The sequence below is a fragment of the Panthera onca genome, chromosome C2, assembly GCF_046562875.1.
Source record: "Panthera onca isolate mPanOnc1 chromosome C2, mPanOnc1 haplotype 2, whole genome shotgun sequence".
NCBI lineage: Eukaryota > Metazoa > Chordata > Mammalia > Carnivora > Felidae > Panthera > Panthera onca.
In genome coordinates, this window is record NC_138347.1 from 55,327,071 (window position 1) to 55,348,172 (window position 21,102).

The 21,102-nt window shown below is 39.2% G+C and overlaps 1 protein-coding gene across 1 annotated transcript in view; it reads right to left on the minus strand.

Annotated features, from left to right (window-relative positions):
- MYH15 (myosin heavy chain 15) overlaps positions 1 to 21,102 on the minus strand; it is a 144,487-nt gene that overhangs the window by 88,713 nt on the left and 34,672 nt on the right. Inside the window, exons 12-17 of the mRNA XM_060640105.3 lie at positions 17,997 to 18,115; positions 13,113 to 13,262; positions 12,351 to 12,521; positions 5,014 to 5,190; positions 3,810 to 3,942; positions 730 to 797 (exon numbers count right to left, since the gene is read on the minus strand). Coding sequence (XP_060496088.3) covers positions 730 to 797; positions 3,810 to 3,942; positions 5,014 to 5,190; positions 12,351 to 12,521; positions 13,113 to 13,262; positions 17,997 to 18,115 — 818 coding nt within the window. The remainder of the gene's footprint in view (positions 1 to 729; positions 798 to 3,809; positions 3,943 to 5,013; positions 5,191 to 12,350; positions 12,522 to 13,112; positions 13,263 to 17,996; positions 18,116 to 21,102) is intronic.

Below are 21,102 nucleotides of genomic sequence, written 5' to 3' on the forward strand. Positions count from 1 at the left end.
AGATGCATATCAACAATAAAATAATGAATTCAACATTTTCCCTGCTTACCAAACCATACATTATTTCTTTCCTATGACAAGCCAATATTTATCTGACAGATACAGTTCTGTTGTGAATCAGATCTACCTGTTTTGAATTTGATAGCAATAATTTATGACTGGGCAATAAAATGACTTGAACACATAAACTGTTTTTCAAGTTTTCAGTATGCAAATTCTTCTTAGGTCAGATTCTCTGGAAGTAGAATCTGAGTTGGGGATTCTGGTTTGAAGGGTTTATTTGAGAACTAGGGTAGGATAGGGGAAGAAAAAAGCAATGATATGGATTCAAAGTCGAAAGTGATCCCTGAATGAGCTCTGAGCGTAAATGCACCAATTGTACCACACTCAGTCCCTACCTTGAGGCAAGAAAGGGGCCAGAGTCTACAGGGGTGAGTAAGGACATAGGTTAGCTTCTCATTTGACAGTGGCAATCCTGGCACCTGTAAGTTGTTATGAGCTGACATTCTTATCAGCTGGAAGATGGGTGCAGGGCTGATAAAGGGGACCTAGGTGGGGCACCAACAGTGTCCATGGAAAAACCATTTATATCAAGATAGACTTCAACTTTTCCAACTCGGCTAACTTCAAATGCTTTGCCCTCATTTGAAGATGTGAAATTTCAAATAAATAATAATATATGCGGGTTGTGAAGTAGTTAATATATGAATAGATGTAATTAAAAATTACTTTATGCAGAGATGCAACCATTTGGAATGAAACTCCTTTCTTGCGTTTCTTCTCCCCAAACTGTAGAGCTAAAAAAAGAAGAAGAAAGCATTTAAAAAGCTCTTTTCTTGTCACATTACCATACCCTGTTGATGAAAGTATAAATTCGTCAAGTTCTAGAAGCAATATGGCAACATCTATCAAAAGCTTTAGAAATATTTGTCTCAACACAAATGTCTATTTCTAGTGCTCTTCCTTAAGGAAATAGGCAACTGTGTGAAGAAACTTGCTGCAGCATTGTTTAGTTACAGCAAAAAAACAAAGCAGAAAATTAAATTATCAACAAATGTCTATCAATGGATTGACTGATTAAATTATGAGAGAGTGTGTGTGTGCGTATACAATGAAACACTGTGACCTTTTAAAATGATGATGTGGATCCATATTACTGGCATAGAAGGATTTCTAGGAGTTATTTTAAGAGAAAAAGTAGGTTACAGTTTGCGTGTTATGATCCTCGGTATCTATACATGGTTTTCAGTGTAGTTGTATTATTAGTGACTATATACATAAAAAATATTGGGAGGAGTGTAGGCCAAAATGTTAGCAATTGCTACCACTCTAGATGAAATTATAGATAACTTTTACATTTCTCTTTTTATTTTTCCATATAGTCTGTGTTTTTGGCAACACCATGCATCACTTTTATAATTTATAAAAAACCATCTATTTCCATTTTCTTGTAGCAAAAGAATCTATGCTAAGCCAAATTGTTTTACAAACATTTGTGTAGTGCTAACTCACAAAGATGTACAGCAACAACAAGCACAAAATCCCTAGGCAATCTGGAAAAAATGGGCCAGCTGCCAACATGAAAAACAAAATCTTCCCTGTGCCTGAGTAGTACCTGTGCTGGAGCAGATGTCCTAAAACCTAATCACTAATGTCCTACTGACATGTCCCAGGCCCTCCAAATGAATCACTTGACTTCTTTGTACACTAGTTTCTCCATCTATGAAAAGAGAATACTACTACCTTCCATTATTAATATATTTTTTTTTAATTATAACTTTGGTTTAAAGTACTTGGAGTCCCCAGAAGAAAGGATGGTTATTATGGGTAATTTAACGTTTGGATGAATAAGAAACATGCAGGCAAGTATTTTCAGGAGGTTCTTGAAAAATCACCCCAAAAAAGACATTCTAGATAGTTCTTCTTTTCTACTTCCAAAGGACACAGCACATGCTCTGAAGAGTTAGAAGATGATTTCCTCTCTGATTCTCTGCCTGAACCGCTGCCTGATCTCTTATGTTCAGAGAATGACCCATTTGGGAGCTGTAAGCTTAGGAGTCACTAACTGACTGCTCAGGGGCACTTTAGAAACCATTAGAATCAGGCAAATGTGCTGCCTGAAGATTATCAGGGTCCAAATACAATAGCTTTCATTTCTCAACCTCTTCTCAAGGCAGGCCAACAGGATTTCAGGCTCGCTCCTGAATTATGTCATCATGTGCTGATGAAGCCAGGAAGTGCCAAATTCTCTCTCCATTTCTTGACTGTGTCAATCAGGAGTCCCAAATCAGCCTGATGGGGCCAGGAATTAACTTGAAGCTGAGTGTGAGACAGCAGGGCAGTGAGAAGGTTAGGGAATGAGAGCACACATCCCTTAAAGAAGAGCTGATACACCTCACCCATTGCCACAAGGGTATCTGAATCTAGGCTGGCCAGTTTTTCTCTTTTCCCATGTTTTCCACTTTTTGAAGACAAAAGGAAACCCAACTGTGTACATGGCAACTTCTGATTTTTTTTTTTTAACCCATGTGGACCAAACAAACCATGTGAAGGCAAGGCTCTGCTCGGGGCCTTCCAATCTGTGACTTTTGCTATGAATCATGGAGAGTTTCCCTCTGTAGCTAGCATTAATCCAGTTGTGTGGCTGATGTTAGCAATGTGGGCTCAGTATCTTCAAATCCTTTGTATCATTGTGCAAAAGTCTGAATTAGGTCCTAAATACATGTAGCCTGTACATCTCTCTGTTTTGTTTCTGGAAGACAGTGAGAGTGGTATAGGCACCAGGCCAGGAAGCAGAAGTTCTGCTTCCTACCTTGGCTTTGAATTTACTAGTGTTAAGTTAACTAAACAAGGGGCCATTACACTGATGTGGCTCAGACTCTGTAGTGGCCTATATTAGCAAGACATAATCTAAGCTTGTACATGCCCTAAAATCAAACTGCTAAGGACAACCAATCACAGTCAACTAGGCTTTAAACTACAACCAGTCAATAACTTCCTTACTTTGCTTCTATGTTTTCTCCATAAAGTATCTCCCTGAGCTCCTGCTGGTGGAAAAGTCTTAAACACTGAGGGTTTGACACAACCCCATTTGAATTAATTTGTGTTCAAATAAATGCTCAAAAACTTTAACATGCTTTAGTTTATCTTTTAACAGTAGATTTGTGAAATTGGGGATTCTCCTTGACTCTTCTGTACTTGTTTCTATAAGGTAAGAAGACATTTTCCTCTATCTGTATCTGAAAGTGTCATGGCATGGACTGAGTAAGATAATATATATAAAAGTGCTTTGTAAATTACAAAGTACTAAACAAGATTAGTTATTTGTTGGCCAATAAATATTTATGGAGTGTCTGCTAAACAGGCATTTGCTACACGCTTGAGGCTACAATTAAATAAATCAGACCTAATCCCTGCCCTCATGAAGCTTATAATAATCCCAAATTACTATAATATAAAAGCACTGTGAAGGAGAAATCCAAGATATTTGGGGAATATAGATTAAAGAGGCTTGTTATTTCCCCCAAAATCATTTATCAAAATATGGTTTGCTGCTCCCTCTTTGCAGCTGGGTTGAGTAGAAGATAAAAGCAGAGTAGAGCAGCTTCCTTGAAATACATCCATCTTAAAGCACCATTTCCCTGAAGAACCACCAGCCTGAGGACAGAAAGGCTAATAAGAGGGGATGACTCAGACCACAGGGAGCAGACACAGATATCACAGGAAAGAAGCAAGGATTTTTATAAGTGCTGAGGCAGCCATGGGTTCCATTCTAAAGCTAAAAAATTAGGGAAGATTGTTCAACTCACCACTGTCAGTACTCATGTGATTTTCAAAAAGGTTTGCCAGCAGTCTATTTGATGACTTCTGAAATACAGCCACCACTGTTTCATTAAGAAGGTCTTTGTTCTTTTCAAGCCAGCCACTAATGTTATAAGGCACCTTTGGAAAGGCATGCAGTTCAGGTAACAAAAGAAGAGAGTGCATAAATTAACATAGCAACCTGTGCATTCCTTTAAAAAAAATCATAAATTGTATGGGTCCTTTAACTTTAAATTAGTTTGAGGTAACAGTACTGAATAATACTCCAGGAGTTCCATTGTGCAACCCGAAGAGATTCTTAGGCTTTACCATTTACATTGTAGAAAGAAAGGAAGAGAAGGGGAGGGAAGGGAGAGAGACAGCTAGAAAGGAGAGGGAGAAAGAATTAAATTTTATTTCCAGTAGAAACAATTCACATCAGCTCTCCTTCCTAGGCAAGAATAGATGAAAAAAATCCAATTGTCTCTGACACACACTGAACATTCAAAAAAATTAGCAATTATAATGATATTTTACTGTAAATATCATTATAATTAATATTCAAGGATTTGAAAGAAGACAATTACAAGCACATTTATGTACACTTGGCAGGTCACTTTCAGGCTGAAGTATTATTTTATCCTTCATCAATTATCTTTCTGTTCCATCCGGAATCACTGACCATAAGCAGAAAAGCAGAAAAAAAGGGGCAACACACACCAGTAGGGAAATGAGGAGAGGCAGCGAGAGTCATTGGAAACCTTTGTTGGCCATAGTTTGGAGGCCATTACTTTACAGTGAATATGTCTCTATGAGAGAATAAAAAAATTAAAAAACTTCAATAAAAAGATCAGTTGAAATCACTCATTCACACAATGTTAAGTTAAAAGGAAGGACAAATATGAAAAAACCCATGACTTTGATGATCTCCATGACTTTCTGAAGCTGTCTTACTTTGAGCTGGGATGACAGGGTCTATTTTGAGATTTCTAACCTTTGTGCACATGGAATACTATTATAGTATGGGGATTTCATTTCCTAAATGCTAAAAGGCTACACCAACTTTTTTTCTGGAACGGAGATTTTTTTGTTGCTGTTGTTCATCTCTTCATTTAATCTAAATTTTACTTATATATTATCTAGGGATTTTGACTGAATGCATTTGAGCCTGAGTCAGGAAAATTCAGGGCTGAGGGTCTAGAAGTAACTTACCACTCCTGCATAATGGACAAGTTCAAAGTGAGCTTCATATCTCTTATTATCAGGCTTGGGCTTCTGAAAATGAACCGACTTCCCAAAATGGTTGTCAAAAAGTTTGGTCTTGAAAGTCACATCTGTAGCCTGAGGAAACATACATTCCTCTTCAAGGATGGAAAAGATGCCCATTGGCTGTTGGAGATACATATGAACAGCAGATGTAGAAAACACCAGGAAACAGTATCTTCAAAGGGGGTGGGAACTCATGTAAATTCTTATTCCAGGAACCTAATCACTTGACAAAGGGAAAGAATATTCACTATACATAACTAGTCAATCATCCATTCAACAAATATTTATTAAATACCTACCAAGTGCTGGGTACCAGTAGGAGCTGGCAATGTAGCCATTAGCCACATACACAAAGTGCCTGTCCTCAGAGTGATTATATTCTAATGGAGTAGAAAGATACTAGTCAAGTAAACAAAGAATAAATAATTTAGTTTCCCATTAGTGTTCTGAAGAAATCATGCAAAGTAAAGAAATCAACAATGACTAGGGGACTGACTGGGAGCTATTTTAGTGGGATAGTCAAGTAAAACCCTCTGACCTAAATGAGAAAAGCAAATCCTAAGATCTGTGTATAAGTATTCTTGGCAGACAAATGATGAGTGCAAAGGCCCTGAGGCAGGAGCACACTTGGCAAGTTTGAGGTCCTGCCAGAGGCAAGAGTGGACAGAACTAAGGAAGTGAGATGAAGCATATGATATGAGATAAAGCCAGAGAGGTAAGCAGTATTGGATCCCAAGGGCTGTCCAGGCCATACTAAGACATTTGGATTTTAAGTGTAATGGGAGGTCTTTGTAGATTTTTAACAGAGAGTCATGTGATTTGATGTTTGCTTTAAAAAGATCATTTGTTTAGAACAGCATTGGCAAAGTAGAGCCTGTTGCTCAAATCCTGCTCATGGCCTGTATTGGAGACCCAGTGAGCTAATAAGAGTTCCTACATTTTTAAAGGGTTGCAAAAACAAAAACAACAAAAAAAGAGTATGTGGTAGAAAACCTGATGACCCCTGTCAGCAAACTTTTTCTTTAAAAGGCCAGGTATTAAGTATGTTAGACTTTGTGGGCCACGTGGTCCCCATTACACTTCTCCCGTCCACTCAGCAATTTTAGCCCTGAAAGCGGCAAGTGGCAACATGTAAATAAAATGGGTGTGACGATGTTTTATTAAAATTTATTTACAAAAACAGGCCACAGGCTAGATTTGGCCCACAAGGCCACAGTTTACTGACCCCTGTCCAGATTAGCGATAGTGTTAGAGGTGGTCAGAAGTCATTGAAATATGACATAGCTCAAAAGTAGAGCAAGGTCTGCTGCTGGTGGATAGAACGTGGGGTTTGATAGAAAGAGAAAGATGACCAGGTTTTTGGCTTGAGAAAATGGGCAATGGATGCTGCCATGAACCAAAATAAGGTACATACATATAGAGAAAAGCAGGTTGTGGAAGGAAAATCAAGGATTCTCATATTTGCATATCTATTAGTGTATTTGTATATTCGTTAGTCTACTCCACAAATATTTTTGCAGTGCCTTCTATGAATAAATCACTGTACCAGACGTTTTGGGTTATACGTGGGTTGTGGCTCCAGAGCATCTCACCAAGAAGACAAAATATATGCATGTGAGTACAAGAAAGCAGACAAAACAAAGGTATGCAGAAGATGTCATAAGAATGCTGAGACAGAGCATGACCCCTGGGCCCAACAGGCATAGATTGCATGATTTCCTACCGATACTTTGTACCTAAGAAGCATAGACTCTCAGGTTTGGGAAAGACATTAAAAGTCTGGTCTAACCCACCTAAAAGTTCCTTGAATTCCCTTCATAATTTCTTTCTAAACAGCTGGTTAGCTTACGCTTAAATGCTTTCATGGAGAGAGAACACACCAACTCCGAGACAAGGCTCTGGATGGGTGACATATTAAAAGGAAATTTGTTTGTAGTTTAGAATTTGTTCTAAATTGCTCTCCCTGAGCCATACACATACTTCTAGGTAGTGGATCATCAGATATTTAAAGATCGTATTTTTGATCCACCCGAGTCTACCGTTGTAATATACAGACTATGGTTTTCTACATCTTGTGTGTGTTTTCATAGACTTGAAACCTGCACTTTACAGGAAACGTAATTAACAATTTCACTACTAGTTCTTGTACTGAAGAGTTCTGGGACATCTTCGTTCCTCCCAAACATCTAGGTGGGGAATGATGCAGTGAGTAATTATGTGAAGTGTTCTAAGTGACAGCAAACTAGTCTAAACTGACACCCATTTTGCTCCTGGCACCACTGACCTTGTGGGTTCTTGGCAAAGTACTTAACATGGAGGAGGTGGAGGAGGAGGGGGAGGGAGAATCTGATAAACTAAATAGTCGCTTCACTGGTGTGAGCTCTTGGAGGCATGGATTCTATCTTGCACACAGATTTTCCTACCATGCATGTGGTCAACCCTCAGTGAAAACTGGACTGAATCATTTAGAAATTTAAGCATCTCCTGCAATGGTGTCTGTTAACAGCAGGGTTGTGGCAATGCCTCACAAGGAGGGACAGTCCCCATCTCAAACAGTCACCTTCTGTCCATGAGGACTGCCATTCTGCCGGGAATCTAATAAAGCCAACTTCCATTTTCGGATGAATGGAAGCTTTATGTTAAGCAAGTACATGTCATAGCTCAAAATATAACAGCCTAACCACTGAGGGGGAAAAACACTGTTTCGTCAGGGTCTTCTCCATTTTTCCAGTGCTCAGGAGGTGTAAAACTTCTAATAAATATGAGGCCCTGCGGTAAATTAATTTCCAAATAGGTCAGGGAAAAAAGTAATTATGTGCTGCCCTGTGGCATCACATGTCCTATATTGCACACTAAATGGTTTGAGTCAGTTGCCCTGACTCCGAACATTAGTGTTCTCACCTCTCCCTCTTCAAATATTGTCAATCCGGTCTTCCTTCCTTTTATGTCTGTCACTTACTTGCTATTTGCATTTCTGTTGTCCTGATTCAGGACCTTTTTACTTCTCACCTGTGCTGCTGTCCCCAACTGCCTTAACCTTAGCCTTTCTTCCGATTCCAGACATCAAACACAAACCCACAGAACAAAGCGTGAGCAGCTCTGACTGCTCTGTTCCCAGCGCAGAAGCCCTCTCTGGCTCCCCACTGCCAAAAAATAAGGTATAAATTACTTCAAGTCTCTTCACAAGCTGACCCTCCTTTTTTTTCTTCCAGCTACTTCCTTCTGTGTGTTCTGTGCTCTACTAGACTACTGAAAATTTCAGAATGTGGCCTTTGTTTAGTTACCTCTCTACCTTTGGTCTTGCTAGTCCCTTACCTGCTCACTGTCCTCCTCTCTTCACCTGCTAAAATCATAATCATTTCTTTTTTTTTATTAAAAAGATTTTTTTAATGTTTATTTATTTTTGAGAGAGGGAGAGAGACAGAGTATGAGCAGGGGAGGAGCAGAGAGAAAGGGAGACACAGAATCTGAAGCAGGCTCCAGGCTCTGAGCTGTCAGCACAAAGCCCAATGTGGGGCTCGAACCCGCGAACCGTGAGATCATGACCTGAGCCGAAGTCATGCTCAACAGACTGAGCCACCCAGGTGCCCCAAATCACAATCATTTCTTAAGATTCAGCTGAGATTTTATACCCTTTCCTACCTGGCCTTCCAAGATTCCCACAGGCAGAGGGGACTCCTGTGCTTCGGAGTTCTGTGGGCCTTTGTGCCTTTCCTGCATTTATACTGAGACATATTTTCACACTGATCAGACTTACAAATCTCCTGCTTGACTGCACACTTCCTAAGGGCAAGTGCTACTTATAACAAGTGCTTAAGTTTTCCACAGCACTTACTTCAAAGTCTTCTCTACAGTAGTGTGGTATTGGGCCTGAAATTAAGGACCAACATTATGTGTGCCCTGATATGTGTGCCTGGGAGGGCCTCAGATGACCTAATCGCAAGTTCCCCTCTCCATTTTGCTCTGTGAGTGAGGTCCGCTAGCCAAACTACTGTCCTAATCATGGGACTAGACACAGTGCCTACTTATCCTTGACTGGTGGGTTTCAGATCCCTGCCAGCCCTTGGAATTATTCAAACAAGCCAATCGCATCCTCCCTTGAGAAATGATAGTCACCGCACCCTATTATTACTATAAAGCCTGCCTCCCACAGTCCCTCTTATTCACTCTGTCAATAGTGCAACCACTGTGTAACCCTGCCTGGCATGCAGTGTCCTCCCTCTTCAGGCTGAGTGTATGTGACCAGTAAGCTATTGTCAAACTCACCTGTCCAGGGTCAGGTGTCCTATGTTCAGCCATCTCTATAACCCAGGGCAGGAATCCCTCCCTCACCAGCAAGGTAACAAGGAAGTGATCAAAACAAGTAGTTCTTAAATAAATGTACTTGTTTAATTAAAACAAAGAAGTAAAAGTTTTAGTCTTAGGAAGATGCCTTTCCAATGATGATACCCTAAGTTCCTTCAGTGACAGGATGATGCCTCTGGTTTGCATTTCTCACAACCCTTAGTATAGTAGGTTCCAAGGTGACTAAATGTAGGTCCCCAGCAAATTTCTGTTACATAATTGACTGACAGGTGAACACTAAAACATCCAGATTTGAGCTCTGGGATCTGGACTGTTTTGCTGTGGGCAGTAGCCAGGCAGAAAGAGTTGTAACAGAGAGCTTAGAATTACGTGTTTCAAGGAAATACTCATGGGTGTACAAGAGATAGCTAGATATTAATGTGATTCGTTCTATAATAATAAAATCAGACTTAGCATACCCAAAGAATCCCACTTGGGAGGCAACAACACATATTGCCAAGATGCAACCAGGATTTAAAATATTTTAGGAACTGTATCACTGTAATCACTGTAGAGAAACAACAAAAATTTATTCAGGCCCAGTGAAACAAATAAGATTAAAAAAAGAAAAAAAACAAGAAAAACAAAAACAAACATGACCAAGCTAGGTAATACAGCTTGGACTTACAAACAGGTACAATGATCAGTACTGCAGCTAATTTTCTCTCACAGCTGGTAATATTCTAAAACCTTATTCAAATCCCAATCCTATGAGGAACTTTTTGCAAAAGGGCTGAATTATTGGAAAATGGGTGTAGTCTCTCAAGGTGACTACAATCTAGGGGCAAGAAGATTTTAAATGTATACTTTTGGATGTATTTGTCTTAAAAATAATAGAAAGAATCTGTTTACCAATACCTATGCAAAACCATAAATAATATGTAGTCATATATATTAATACTTTAATATGTAAATTATTGATGTTTTAGTTCTAAACACACTAGAATATTTCAGGTAATGAAAGAAATGTGAGCTAATCCTATAACAGATTTGTTCACTGCATATATTTATTCACTGCACACACACACACACACACACAGAAGGAGGTCACTGTATGCTTGGTGACCAAGTTAACAATTAAAGATGGTGTTGAAATACATTCTTTTTAGTTTGACAAAGTTTTTGGCAAACACAAAAATTTGAAACTTTTAAGTCTGAAAATCCCCCTTCCTTTTATGCACACACAGATGCATGCTATAAGATATTTTGTACATATTGATTTATCTCAGTTCTCTTGAATTTTGAAAACTTCTCACGATTTATTCTATTTCAAGAAGTAAGTTTGGTACAACATTAATATTTACAACAAATTTTCTTCACGTAGCCTGAACCAGCTCAATGGGTCTTTTCAAAACAGAATAATTTCAAGAAAGATTTTCGTATTCCTCATTTGTCTGACCTGAATACCTTTGAAATCATTCATAGGAAGCCAAAGACTTATCTTTTCCTTCTATCATCTGGTCAGGGTTTTGTTTTTTTTTTTCTCATCTTATTGTATCAGTAGAAAATGCAACAGGAAATTACATCCATGTTGCTAGCGTGTTATTTAGAATAACTGGGACCGGAATAAATGAGACAATGAGCTTCATATCAACTAAAAAATCAGTAATGTTCACAGACCTAACCAGATCTGAATAATGTCTATGTCCCGCATTCCTGCCTGAAAGTGGTTATCTCGCCATAATCAGAGTAAGTAGATATTACAGGTGACAATTGCCAAAAGCTGAATCTGTCCCTCTGAGGAGGTCCCGTTCTTTAGTTTCATTTCTCATCAGAAGTGAAATCAGAAAACAGCTTTAATAGCACCAGCAAACATTTACTACATCATGGGTGGGCCATTATTATTATTATTATTATTATTATTATTATTATTTTGATCAGCTCAGAGTTCGGGTCATTATCATTGTTATTATTTTTTTAATCAACCTGTCCTCCCCTGATGAAGTTCACTGGTTATAAAATAAACAAAATCAATGTGACATCCATTCCTGTTAGGAATAATGGTTATTTTCAAGGAAGATGTAGTTTCATCTAAAGCCTAATAAATAAGGTTGATGGGACACTGGTCAATAAAACCTGAGGCCCACAAAGACAGTGAGAGGTCAGTCACCCTATCTCCTTCCTGACAGGGTCGTGAGAATCAGATGCCAACAGCTTAGCTAAAGAAAGTGTGCAGAACACTGAAAGCAGTAGGCCTTGGCCTTCCCAGACCTGGCTCCAGAACTCACTGCAATCCACGGTCATAGCAAGACATGCCGCCACGCATGCTGCCACGGACAAAGCCACCGAAAACTTTATACTTAATTCCCCAGGCAAACTCAGTTAATCTTTCCCAGAGCACATGGAAAGATTTCAGAGTATGGGAACATCACTGAATTCAGAAACCATACACTGCAGCTAATTTACTAATAAGCCATGAAGTATTGTCATAAATTACTTAAACTAACTGGTACTTGTCCAATTAAATGAACAAACTACATCCTGCAAGGTAGTGGCCTTGAGGATTTATGACAGTTGTTTGTTTGCATGCTAATTTGCCAAATTTCGTTAAGCTGCTTTGGGTTTACTCATTCACCTTATATTAATCAGCCAGGCCCTACAGTGCTCATATTTTCAGCTCTGTGTTTTTCCAGTCAAGAGCATGACCATTTTTAATCTCGACAAGTTTGCTCACGCATTAACAGTGGAGGCCATGCGTAAGCAGCAAATGCGTCCCGACAATCTGCGCGGGAGATGATGGAGGAGGGCAACTGACACGAGAGTTGAGTTAGGTTGCCACGGGTGCTGCACACAAAGCCCATTAAGAGAAACTGCGCAGAGCTCTCCTGCCCTTCTTCCCATCCTCTGACAGAGCCCGAGTCCTGATATGGATCGATACGGCAAACAGGGACCATTCTCCTTAAATGAAAATGAACGAGGAGAAAAGCATGCATTACCTTCTCAACGAGATCTATGCAGGCTTGTAAATCCAGACCGAAGTCGAAGGACACCCAGCCAATGCCTTCTTTCCTGTATTCCTCTTGCTCCAGAACAAACATGTGCTGATTAAAGAGCTGTTGTAATTTTTCATTGGTAAAATTAATGCAAAGTTGCTCCAGGCTGTTATACTTCGAAGATGTGATTAGGTGAGAAGAGATAAAAGAAAAATTGAACAAATGGTAACTATCCCAGGTGATGGCTATGTTAATTAACTTGACTTTATTTCACAATGCACACGTGTGCCACATCACCACGTTGTATGCCTTAAACATATGTTTTTTTAATTCTCTAATATACCTCAATAAAAAAATAAACTAAAATTGAGGTCCACTTGGAAAAATGTACAGAGAATATCATAACCGCAATCAGATGATGGCAAATAGACCCAGTAACAAATCCTCAATTAAATCCTTACCTCCTTGAAACACACCTGCAAACTAAACATTATGACAATAAGATGACACACAATGATATCGAAATTTAAAATCGTAAAAGGCTCTTTTATTTCTAGTTACCTTTAAGGCTGAATTTTTAATACTACTAATTATAACTATTGTTATTTATTAATATTAAAAATAGCTCTTCTCCAACCAGAGTGGCTCTCAAGTTTTCAGAGAATGAAACTCATCATGCTTTGACTCCATTTTCTGATGTTCAATTCACATTTTCTCACCTCCTCATAAATACGCATTGGCTTCATTTTAACCAGATATACTTACATCAAGGATTTCAAAACCAGTGATGTCAAGAATGCCAATGAAGAATTGCCTTGACAGCCTGGCATCCAGCACCCTGTTGATCCGTGCCACCAGCCACTTAAACATCCTTTCATATATTGACTTGGACAGGGCACCAACAGCATAGATCACCTGGAAAGTACATTGAAAGCACTCCACATCTGCCAGCAGTGTCCATTTTAATCCTGGGCATTTTCTATCATCTGCCACCTTCTAGCAAAATTGGGATCTATTTATTGACTTTCTGTGGTTCTAGCGTGCCGCTGAGATGATACAGGAGGAGAAATTTAATACAATGAGAAGAAAGGGAGAAGGAAGCAAGGGGGAGGAAACAGAGGCAAGCCAGCCTAGTGCCTCCTTACCAGGCATTCCTGTGAGAGAAATGTTTCTATTAGCAAAGGACCAACTCCCCAGGGGGTAGAGTGGTAATGCATTTGAAAGCCTTGCTATTTGAAGTGTGGTCCTAAGACCTGCAGCAGCATCAGCACCACCAGGAAGCATGTTAAAGATGCCAGCTCTCAGCAACTCTGCATCTGGTCTGAGACCTATGAATCTGAACTGGCACTCTAACACAATCCTCCACTGACCCCTGTGCACCATAAAGTTTGGAAAACACTGGTAGAGTAGGTTAGGAGTCTGGAATGCCTAGCCCTTACCTGCTGCTGCTGTTAAGAAATTTTGTAGCCTTTGGCAAGTGACCTACTCTCTCTGGACTACAGTATCTTCCCCTGAATAATGTTCTTGAAGGTTCTTTCTAGCCTCAGCTTCCACATTCTTTATTCTATCAGTTCCCAGGGTTGCTCTTGACTCCCTGTAGGGAGAATGGCGATTTAGCGCATCAATCTGACTCAGGTTCTCCTACTGGAAAACTCAGGCTGCATTTCCCCTCCCTGGAGGTGTGTGGCAAAGGCTCTAACGTAACCTACTGGGGAGAGCTCCAACCTCAGTGCCGACTGATGGTGTGTAAATGCAGATCCTACTTCCATGACGCAAAAGTGCTGCGATAGTAACAGGTTTCTGATAGACCCCAGGTAGGAGTGAATTTCAGCCGGACGGTCTCCAAGCCTGGAAGCAGAATGGGCTCCGAGCACTTAACATTTAAAATAGGCCTAGCCCATCCATCCTTCAGCTGCCCAGGAGAGAGCACGCAGCAGGAGCCTGTTGGTGTCTGGTGGTGATTTAGTTATGAGCCACCCACTCTCTGATCAGTTATCTTGAGTCATTTCCACAGTGATCCATAAGCCGGATGGCATCACTGTTTTTTATTATCGGCGTCAAGAGCACACCCGCACAGATAAAGCACCAAGAAGGGTTTTATCCTCTGGAGCACTGAGGAAATCACTCTCTGTCTACAGCAGTCGCATTGAAACTTTAAAAAGAACATGACGAACTTGCTCACCCCTTTTTAATTCCCTAAATGTTTGGAAATGGGAGTGGGAGAGAACTGGCCAGGGGTGGAGAGTAGTGAAGAAACAGGAAGAAAGCCTGAAGATGTAGTCAGGGGAGGAATTAGACGATATGGCGTCTGCTCAATGAAACCAATAAGCCAAGATACTGCTCAATAATTAATCATTTTCATCCTTTTCTATCCAATAAAGAGGAATTACACAGCAGGACCTACACTTCCACTTTTCAGGGACTACATGAACTCATTCCTTCGCTCTTTTTCAAATAACCTCGCAGAAGACTTTGATCACTGAGGTGCAGTATCACAGGATAGAACAAAAACTACCAAAAAGAAATGGAGTCAAATAGCCACATTTGTGGCCACTTTGATCCCTGCCTTTTTAAATATTAAAATATGATTTTTATTAATTTATTAATTTAACATTAACTTATTAATATTAAAATATGCATCTGCCAGAGTTGTTGGGAGAGACTCAATGAGACGGAGGATGTAAATGTATGTAACACAACATTTGGCATTTGCTATCCAATAAATGTTGGTTCCCACTCTCCTGTTTCCTTTCTACTCTTACTACTTCCTCATCTTCACTCCAGGATTTACGAGCTATATTACCTTGAAGAGTTAATTTTTGTAAGGCTCACCATCTTTGACTATAAAAAGGGAAATATAAATAAGATCAATTTTGCAGGCTTGCTGTTCAATTGAATGGGATATCCATACAAAGCACTCAGCACATAGTCAGTAGTTACTGATTATTGTGATTTTTAAATCATTATTAAACTCTTAAAAATTAAAACAATTGCGGTGCCTGTGTGGCTCACTCGGTTAAGTGTCCGACTTCAGCTCAGGTCATGACTTTGCAGTCTGTGAGTTCGAGCCCTGTGTGGGGCTCTGTGCTGACAGCTCAGAGCCTGGAGCCTGCTTTCGATTCTGTGTCTTTTCCTCTCTACCCACCCACCCCCACTCGTGCTCTATCTCTCTGTCTCTCTCTCAAAAATAAATGTTAAAAAAATTGTTTAATAAATTAAAATATAAAATTAAAACAACTTATTTCTAAGAGGTATAGTTAGAACTCTCATGGAATCATAAAATACTAGATCTGAAGGACCTTAGTTCTGAATAATCATGTGTGGTGGCTCTCAGTTTGGGATGGTACCTGCCCCTGAAGAAAGAACGCATTTGAAACCTGAGAGGGCAGTTTTCAGCTGCCATCATGACTGTGCTACTGGCATTCAGCACCTGGAAGCCGGAATGCAAAACCCCTACCATGTGTCTGAATGGGAAGGACCATCCCATTCAGATGCCAGTCACCCCTCCCCTGAGACACAGAGGGATTCAGCCTCTTTTCTGGGTGCTCAGAGAGGTGAAGATATTTGACCAAGGTCCCAGAGTTAGTCAGCATCAGAGCTGGAACCAAATTTTGTAAGTGTTAACACTGCAAGAATTTTTGCCATCGTTTGCAATTGTCATCAACAGAACATATACATCTCTATTCTTAGCAGTGGCAATTGTCTCTATAAAGTCAGTAAAATCCCTAAGAAAAGAAAAGCCTTACAGGGTGCTTTCCCTACTCTCTCTCCAGGAGCAAGAGAAAGAGAAACAGAGAGAGGACGGAAGATGAGGAGTGTTTTTTTTTTTTTTTTTTCTTTTAATGTTGGATAATAATACATTAGCTTGCTTCACTGGTTCTATTATAGTGAAGGCTGGTGGTAACTCAGTTCCTGAGAACACGGTATTAAAGAGCAGAAGGTTTGATTTCAGTGCTCCTCTGGGCTCATTAGTTTTATACAGAGCGAGTCCCTGTTCTATAATCATAGCACATCATGCATGCATGTTGTGGTAAATGTGTTAAAAAGCAAGAAACTGCCAAACACCCTTAACTTCACTATGACAAAGAGTTCAACTACTTGTCCTGCTGATCGTGGTTCAAGTTCAGCTCAATATTTAGTTTATCTTAATGTGTATAGAGCACCTACTGCTTGGAGAGCACTGTGCTAGAGGCCAAGGGTACTAAAATGAATTCATCGCAGTCCATGGCCTCAAGGAGCTCCAGTGATGAGGGAGAACAAAAATGGAGAGTAATTGTTTCAGTATAGTATTATGATAGAGGTAGAATTATTGATTTATAGAGTAAACTAAGCAAGGAAATTGCGGAAAGGTTTTAGATAACATAGTCACACCAGATGCTTTAATATACCAAAGATAGAGTTTATTGTCATCAGATTAACTGTCTTCTATCACAAATTTGTACATTTGTCTATCTCATTTTCAGATTCAAAATGTATGTAAAGTAAGACAGTCTAAATGTCACCTGGATATGATCTGTGTGTCCTTTGCAGTGTTACTTATGTTTCCTAAGCCTCAGATTCTCCAACCGGGAAAACCTAAGTATTCCTCTATTTACCTCCGAGTATTGTTGCCAGAAGAGAAGGAATCAATGCCTGCGAGTGCTTTATCCATACTATGTGTGATCATACCATTCTCTCTTTCCAGGAAGCTACCATACCTGTAGCGAAGGGGATAATTTGACTCATTTTCACCAAGGGACGATTAGTGAAAGTGTGATCACTGCCCCAAGCAGTTAAGGTGGGTGCACTCTCTCCACAAACCATCTTTCCCCCCTGCGTGGCAACTCTGGAGGCCAGGTGTTCCAGGTGGCCTAACTACAATGCGGAAGAAGGCCATCCAATCTGTACTGGACTTGGTGTCAGAAATAAATGTTTATTTTGCTGTCACTGAGATTTCAGTGCATATGTGTTACTGCAGCATCGTATCGCATATTGACTAACAGGCGTTATAGATGTAAATTTTTATTTTAAAATGCACTAGCATACTTAGATGGTCTCATTACCCGGCAGCCCTGGGAACACTTACTGCATTCTGACAAAGCCTCCGGATCAGCAGTCCTGAGAGTACTTGTTATTCTATCATTAAAAGATTCTCCTGGATGCACAACAAAACCTACATGACCTTCCATCTCTCATTTCTGCTCTCAACACCCCTCCTTCAAGTACTAACTTCAGCCTATATTTTAAAACCCTTTCTCAACTAATGTGTCTGTTACTCTAAAGAGTCAATATTCCAAATAGGTGAGGGGTGCCAGTTTACCAGTTTTGTTCATATTGGAAATTAATGGCTTTGAAAGCTTCTCGAGCTGGACAAGAAAGACGTTGATCACAAGTAAAGGGCTTGCCTACTTCTACCAAGAGACTTGTTACCTACAGGAAAACTGTCAAACAGTATATTAAGAATCTGGAAAGATTCTTAACACAAGACCATTTACTGTGGTATGCATCACAAGTGAAAACATCCCGAATACTCATCACAGTAGCTCTTACTTGCTTTTTTATAGAAGCTCTTGTTGCAGACAATATCAGAAGCTGAAAAATAACAAGTACAATATGTATACAATTATTACAAGATCATAGAGTCATAATGCTCTGGAAATGTCACCTTACCTGTTCTACAGTTTGATCTCTAGTAACATATTCATTACCAACTTTGATTCTAGGATGGATCAAGCCCTTCACCAACTCAGAGGAGTTAATGCCCATGAGGAAAGCAGCTTTGTCAGCATCTGGTCAGAAGAAAGGAAGGAAGGGTTGGATGGAAAGGGGGAGAGAAGAAGGTGGGAGGAAGGAAGGGGGGGGGAGAGGGAAGAGAAAACACTATTTCAATTCATTCAATTATAGCCAAACAAACTCCCCAGAGGACAAAAGGAAGGTATGTTCAGACCTGTATAGCAAGGTAGACTATAGTTTTGAAATAAAATGCTTGAATCTGAAACGTTTAGAAGACTTTACTTCTTGGAAGTGCAAATCAAACCACAATGAAATGCCACCTCACACCCACTAGCCTTGCTATAATCAAAAAGACAGATAATAACAAGAGTTGGTGAAGGTGTAGAGAGATTGGAACCCTCATACATTGTTGGTTGGAATGTAACATGGTAGAGCCACTATGGAAAACAGTTTGAGAGCTACTGAAAAATTCAAGAGAGTTAATCTAGGAACCAGAAATTCTACTGGTGGGTATATACCTAATAGAAGTGAAGACATATGTTCACACCAAAAATTGCACACAAATCTTTCTAGCAATATTATTCATAACGGTCAAAAGTGGAAAAAACCTAAATGTCCATCAACCAATGAATAAACAAAATTCTGTATATAAATACAATGGAAACTTTTTCTGCTATAAAAAAGGAATGAAGTATTGAAGTATGCTTCAATATGGCAAACTTGAAAACGTTATGCTAAGTGAAAGAAGCCAGAAACAAAAGGCCACGCATTGTGTGATTCCAATCATATGAACCATCCAGAACAGGCAAGTCCAAAGAACAGAAAGTAGCCCCTGTGGTTACTAGGGGGAGAAGGGAATAGGGAGTAAGTACCAATGGGTACAGGATTCTTTTCCTGTTTTTTTTCCTCACATTTTTATTTAAATTCCAGTTAGTTAACACACAGTGTAAGATTAGTTTCAGGTGTAGAATAGGGCTCTTTGAAGTAATTGAATGCTCTGGAATTAGATAGTGGTAATAATTACACAATCTTGTGAGTATGATAAAACTCACTGAGCTGTATACTTTAAATGAGTGAATTTTATGGTATGTGAATTACACCTCAGTTGTAAAAAGAAATCTATTTCTTTATCCTGGCCCTCTTCTAAAACAAAATACTTGACACACAGGAAAAATCTCATCTTTATTATTTGCCTATTTTGCCCATCTACATATGCATGTGTAGGTTCTTTCAATGAAACAGGGACTTGGGCATGTAATTCGATAGTTCAAGACATTTTATCAAAAACATTTCTTTTTGGGCCGCCTGGGTGGCTCAGTGGGTTAAGGATCCGACTTTGGCTCAGGTCATGATCTTATTGTTTATGTGTTTGAGCCCCATGTGCTGTGCTGACAGATCAGAGCCTGGAGGCTGCTTCAGATTCTGTGTCTCCATCTCTCTCTGTCCCTCCCCCCACTCGCGCTCTGTCTCTCTCTCTCTCTCAAAAATAAATAAACATTAAAAAAAATTAAAAACAAAACAAAACCTTTCTTTTCCTACCGTCTCTGTTTGCTCCATAGTGCCCTCTGCTGCCCAACAAATATACTTACAACCCACACAATTGGCATTATTCTAAATCAGTGCTTCCATTTTCTAAGGAAAGTGGGGAAGAAAGAATAAACATGTATCACATCATGTGTTAAAAAATGACAATACAAAAGAATGCCACAGGCAAAAAGTTATAAGCACACTCCAATTATAGATTTCTTTAGTTGTCAAGCCAAAGGAATATTTTGCTCATCTAACCCCTCTGCTATACCTTACATTTTTATATGAATTCTGAGATATGCTAGTATCTCTGATGTAGTCACTTTATGAAACAATGTCTTACAAGAGGTGAAAATGCAGTCTTTCATTACTTCACTAAGGAGTAAAAAAATTTCCTGAGCAATAACCACAAATAGGGAGTAAAGTAAAAACAAAGAACAATTAGAGAACTGTATGTCACTTGTATTAACTATATCCATTTCCTTTTGTGGGCTTTTGAAACTTTCACAAAGGATTAAAAAGCTTGAAATATTTATTTTCTTGTTAACTAAGATCAATATATATTATACATACATTTCTACAGGCTACACACCTACTCTATGTCAGAGATAATGGCCCAGGTACTCAGTTGCTATGAAACCTTTCAAAATGCAAAGCCTATTTGGGGAAATAAATGGGAAATCAAAAGTAGAGCAGACGTGCTCATCCTATGCTGAGATATCCCTGCTAAGAGTGCCATATTTGGAGACAAAAGCATGATTATTTCAAGTTGAGAATCCGATGGATCAGAATCATAGCCTTTTTGCACTGGAAGAAACTTTAAAGAGCACATGACCTAGAATTAAAAAATATTTTAAAAAAGAGAAATGTAATGTGCCTGATGAATCTGAGTGGAAATGAATTCTAACTGACAATGTGAAAAATGAACAGTTCCTACAATATCTGTTCAAAAAAAAAAAAAAGGAGTTCAGTTTTCTGAGCTTTGGAAGCATTCAGATGGACAATACAGGTAATAATAGTCTCAAACTCATACCTCCTTTTTCCAGTGTTAAGGACAGTCTTTTGAGTCTATTTTTATCCATGAACAAAGGAAACTCAAATTCTCTGTACAGTATCCCACCTTAAGCTCTAACAGAAATAGCATCCAACATTACAGAATTATTTGCCACCCACTCCACAGACAGTCAAGTGTCTACAGACAGAGAAGTGGTATACCTTGCATTTATCCTACAGGTGGATATTACACATTCTTCAGTTTTTCGTTGTTTTGTTTTGTTTAGACAGAAAACAGTACTTGTCATCTTGCTCTAAAAAATAAGTGACTTCATTTGCACTAAAAGTTTCACAACCAAGATGAAAATAGTTTAAATCTATGAATAAATATCCATCAGACAGTAAGGAAATGATATTATGAACAAAGCAAGGTCTGTAAACACATTTTCATCATGTAAACTGATATGTTCTGAAAAGAGGCTTTATGAAATTCCCACCATCATGCCCCAGGACCTTGTGAATA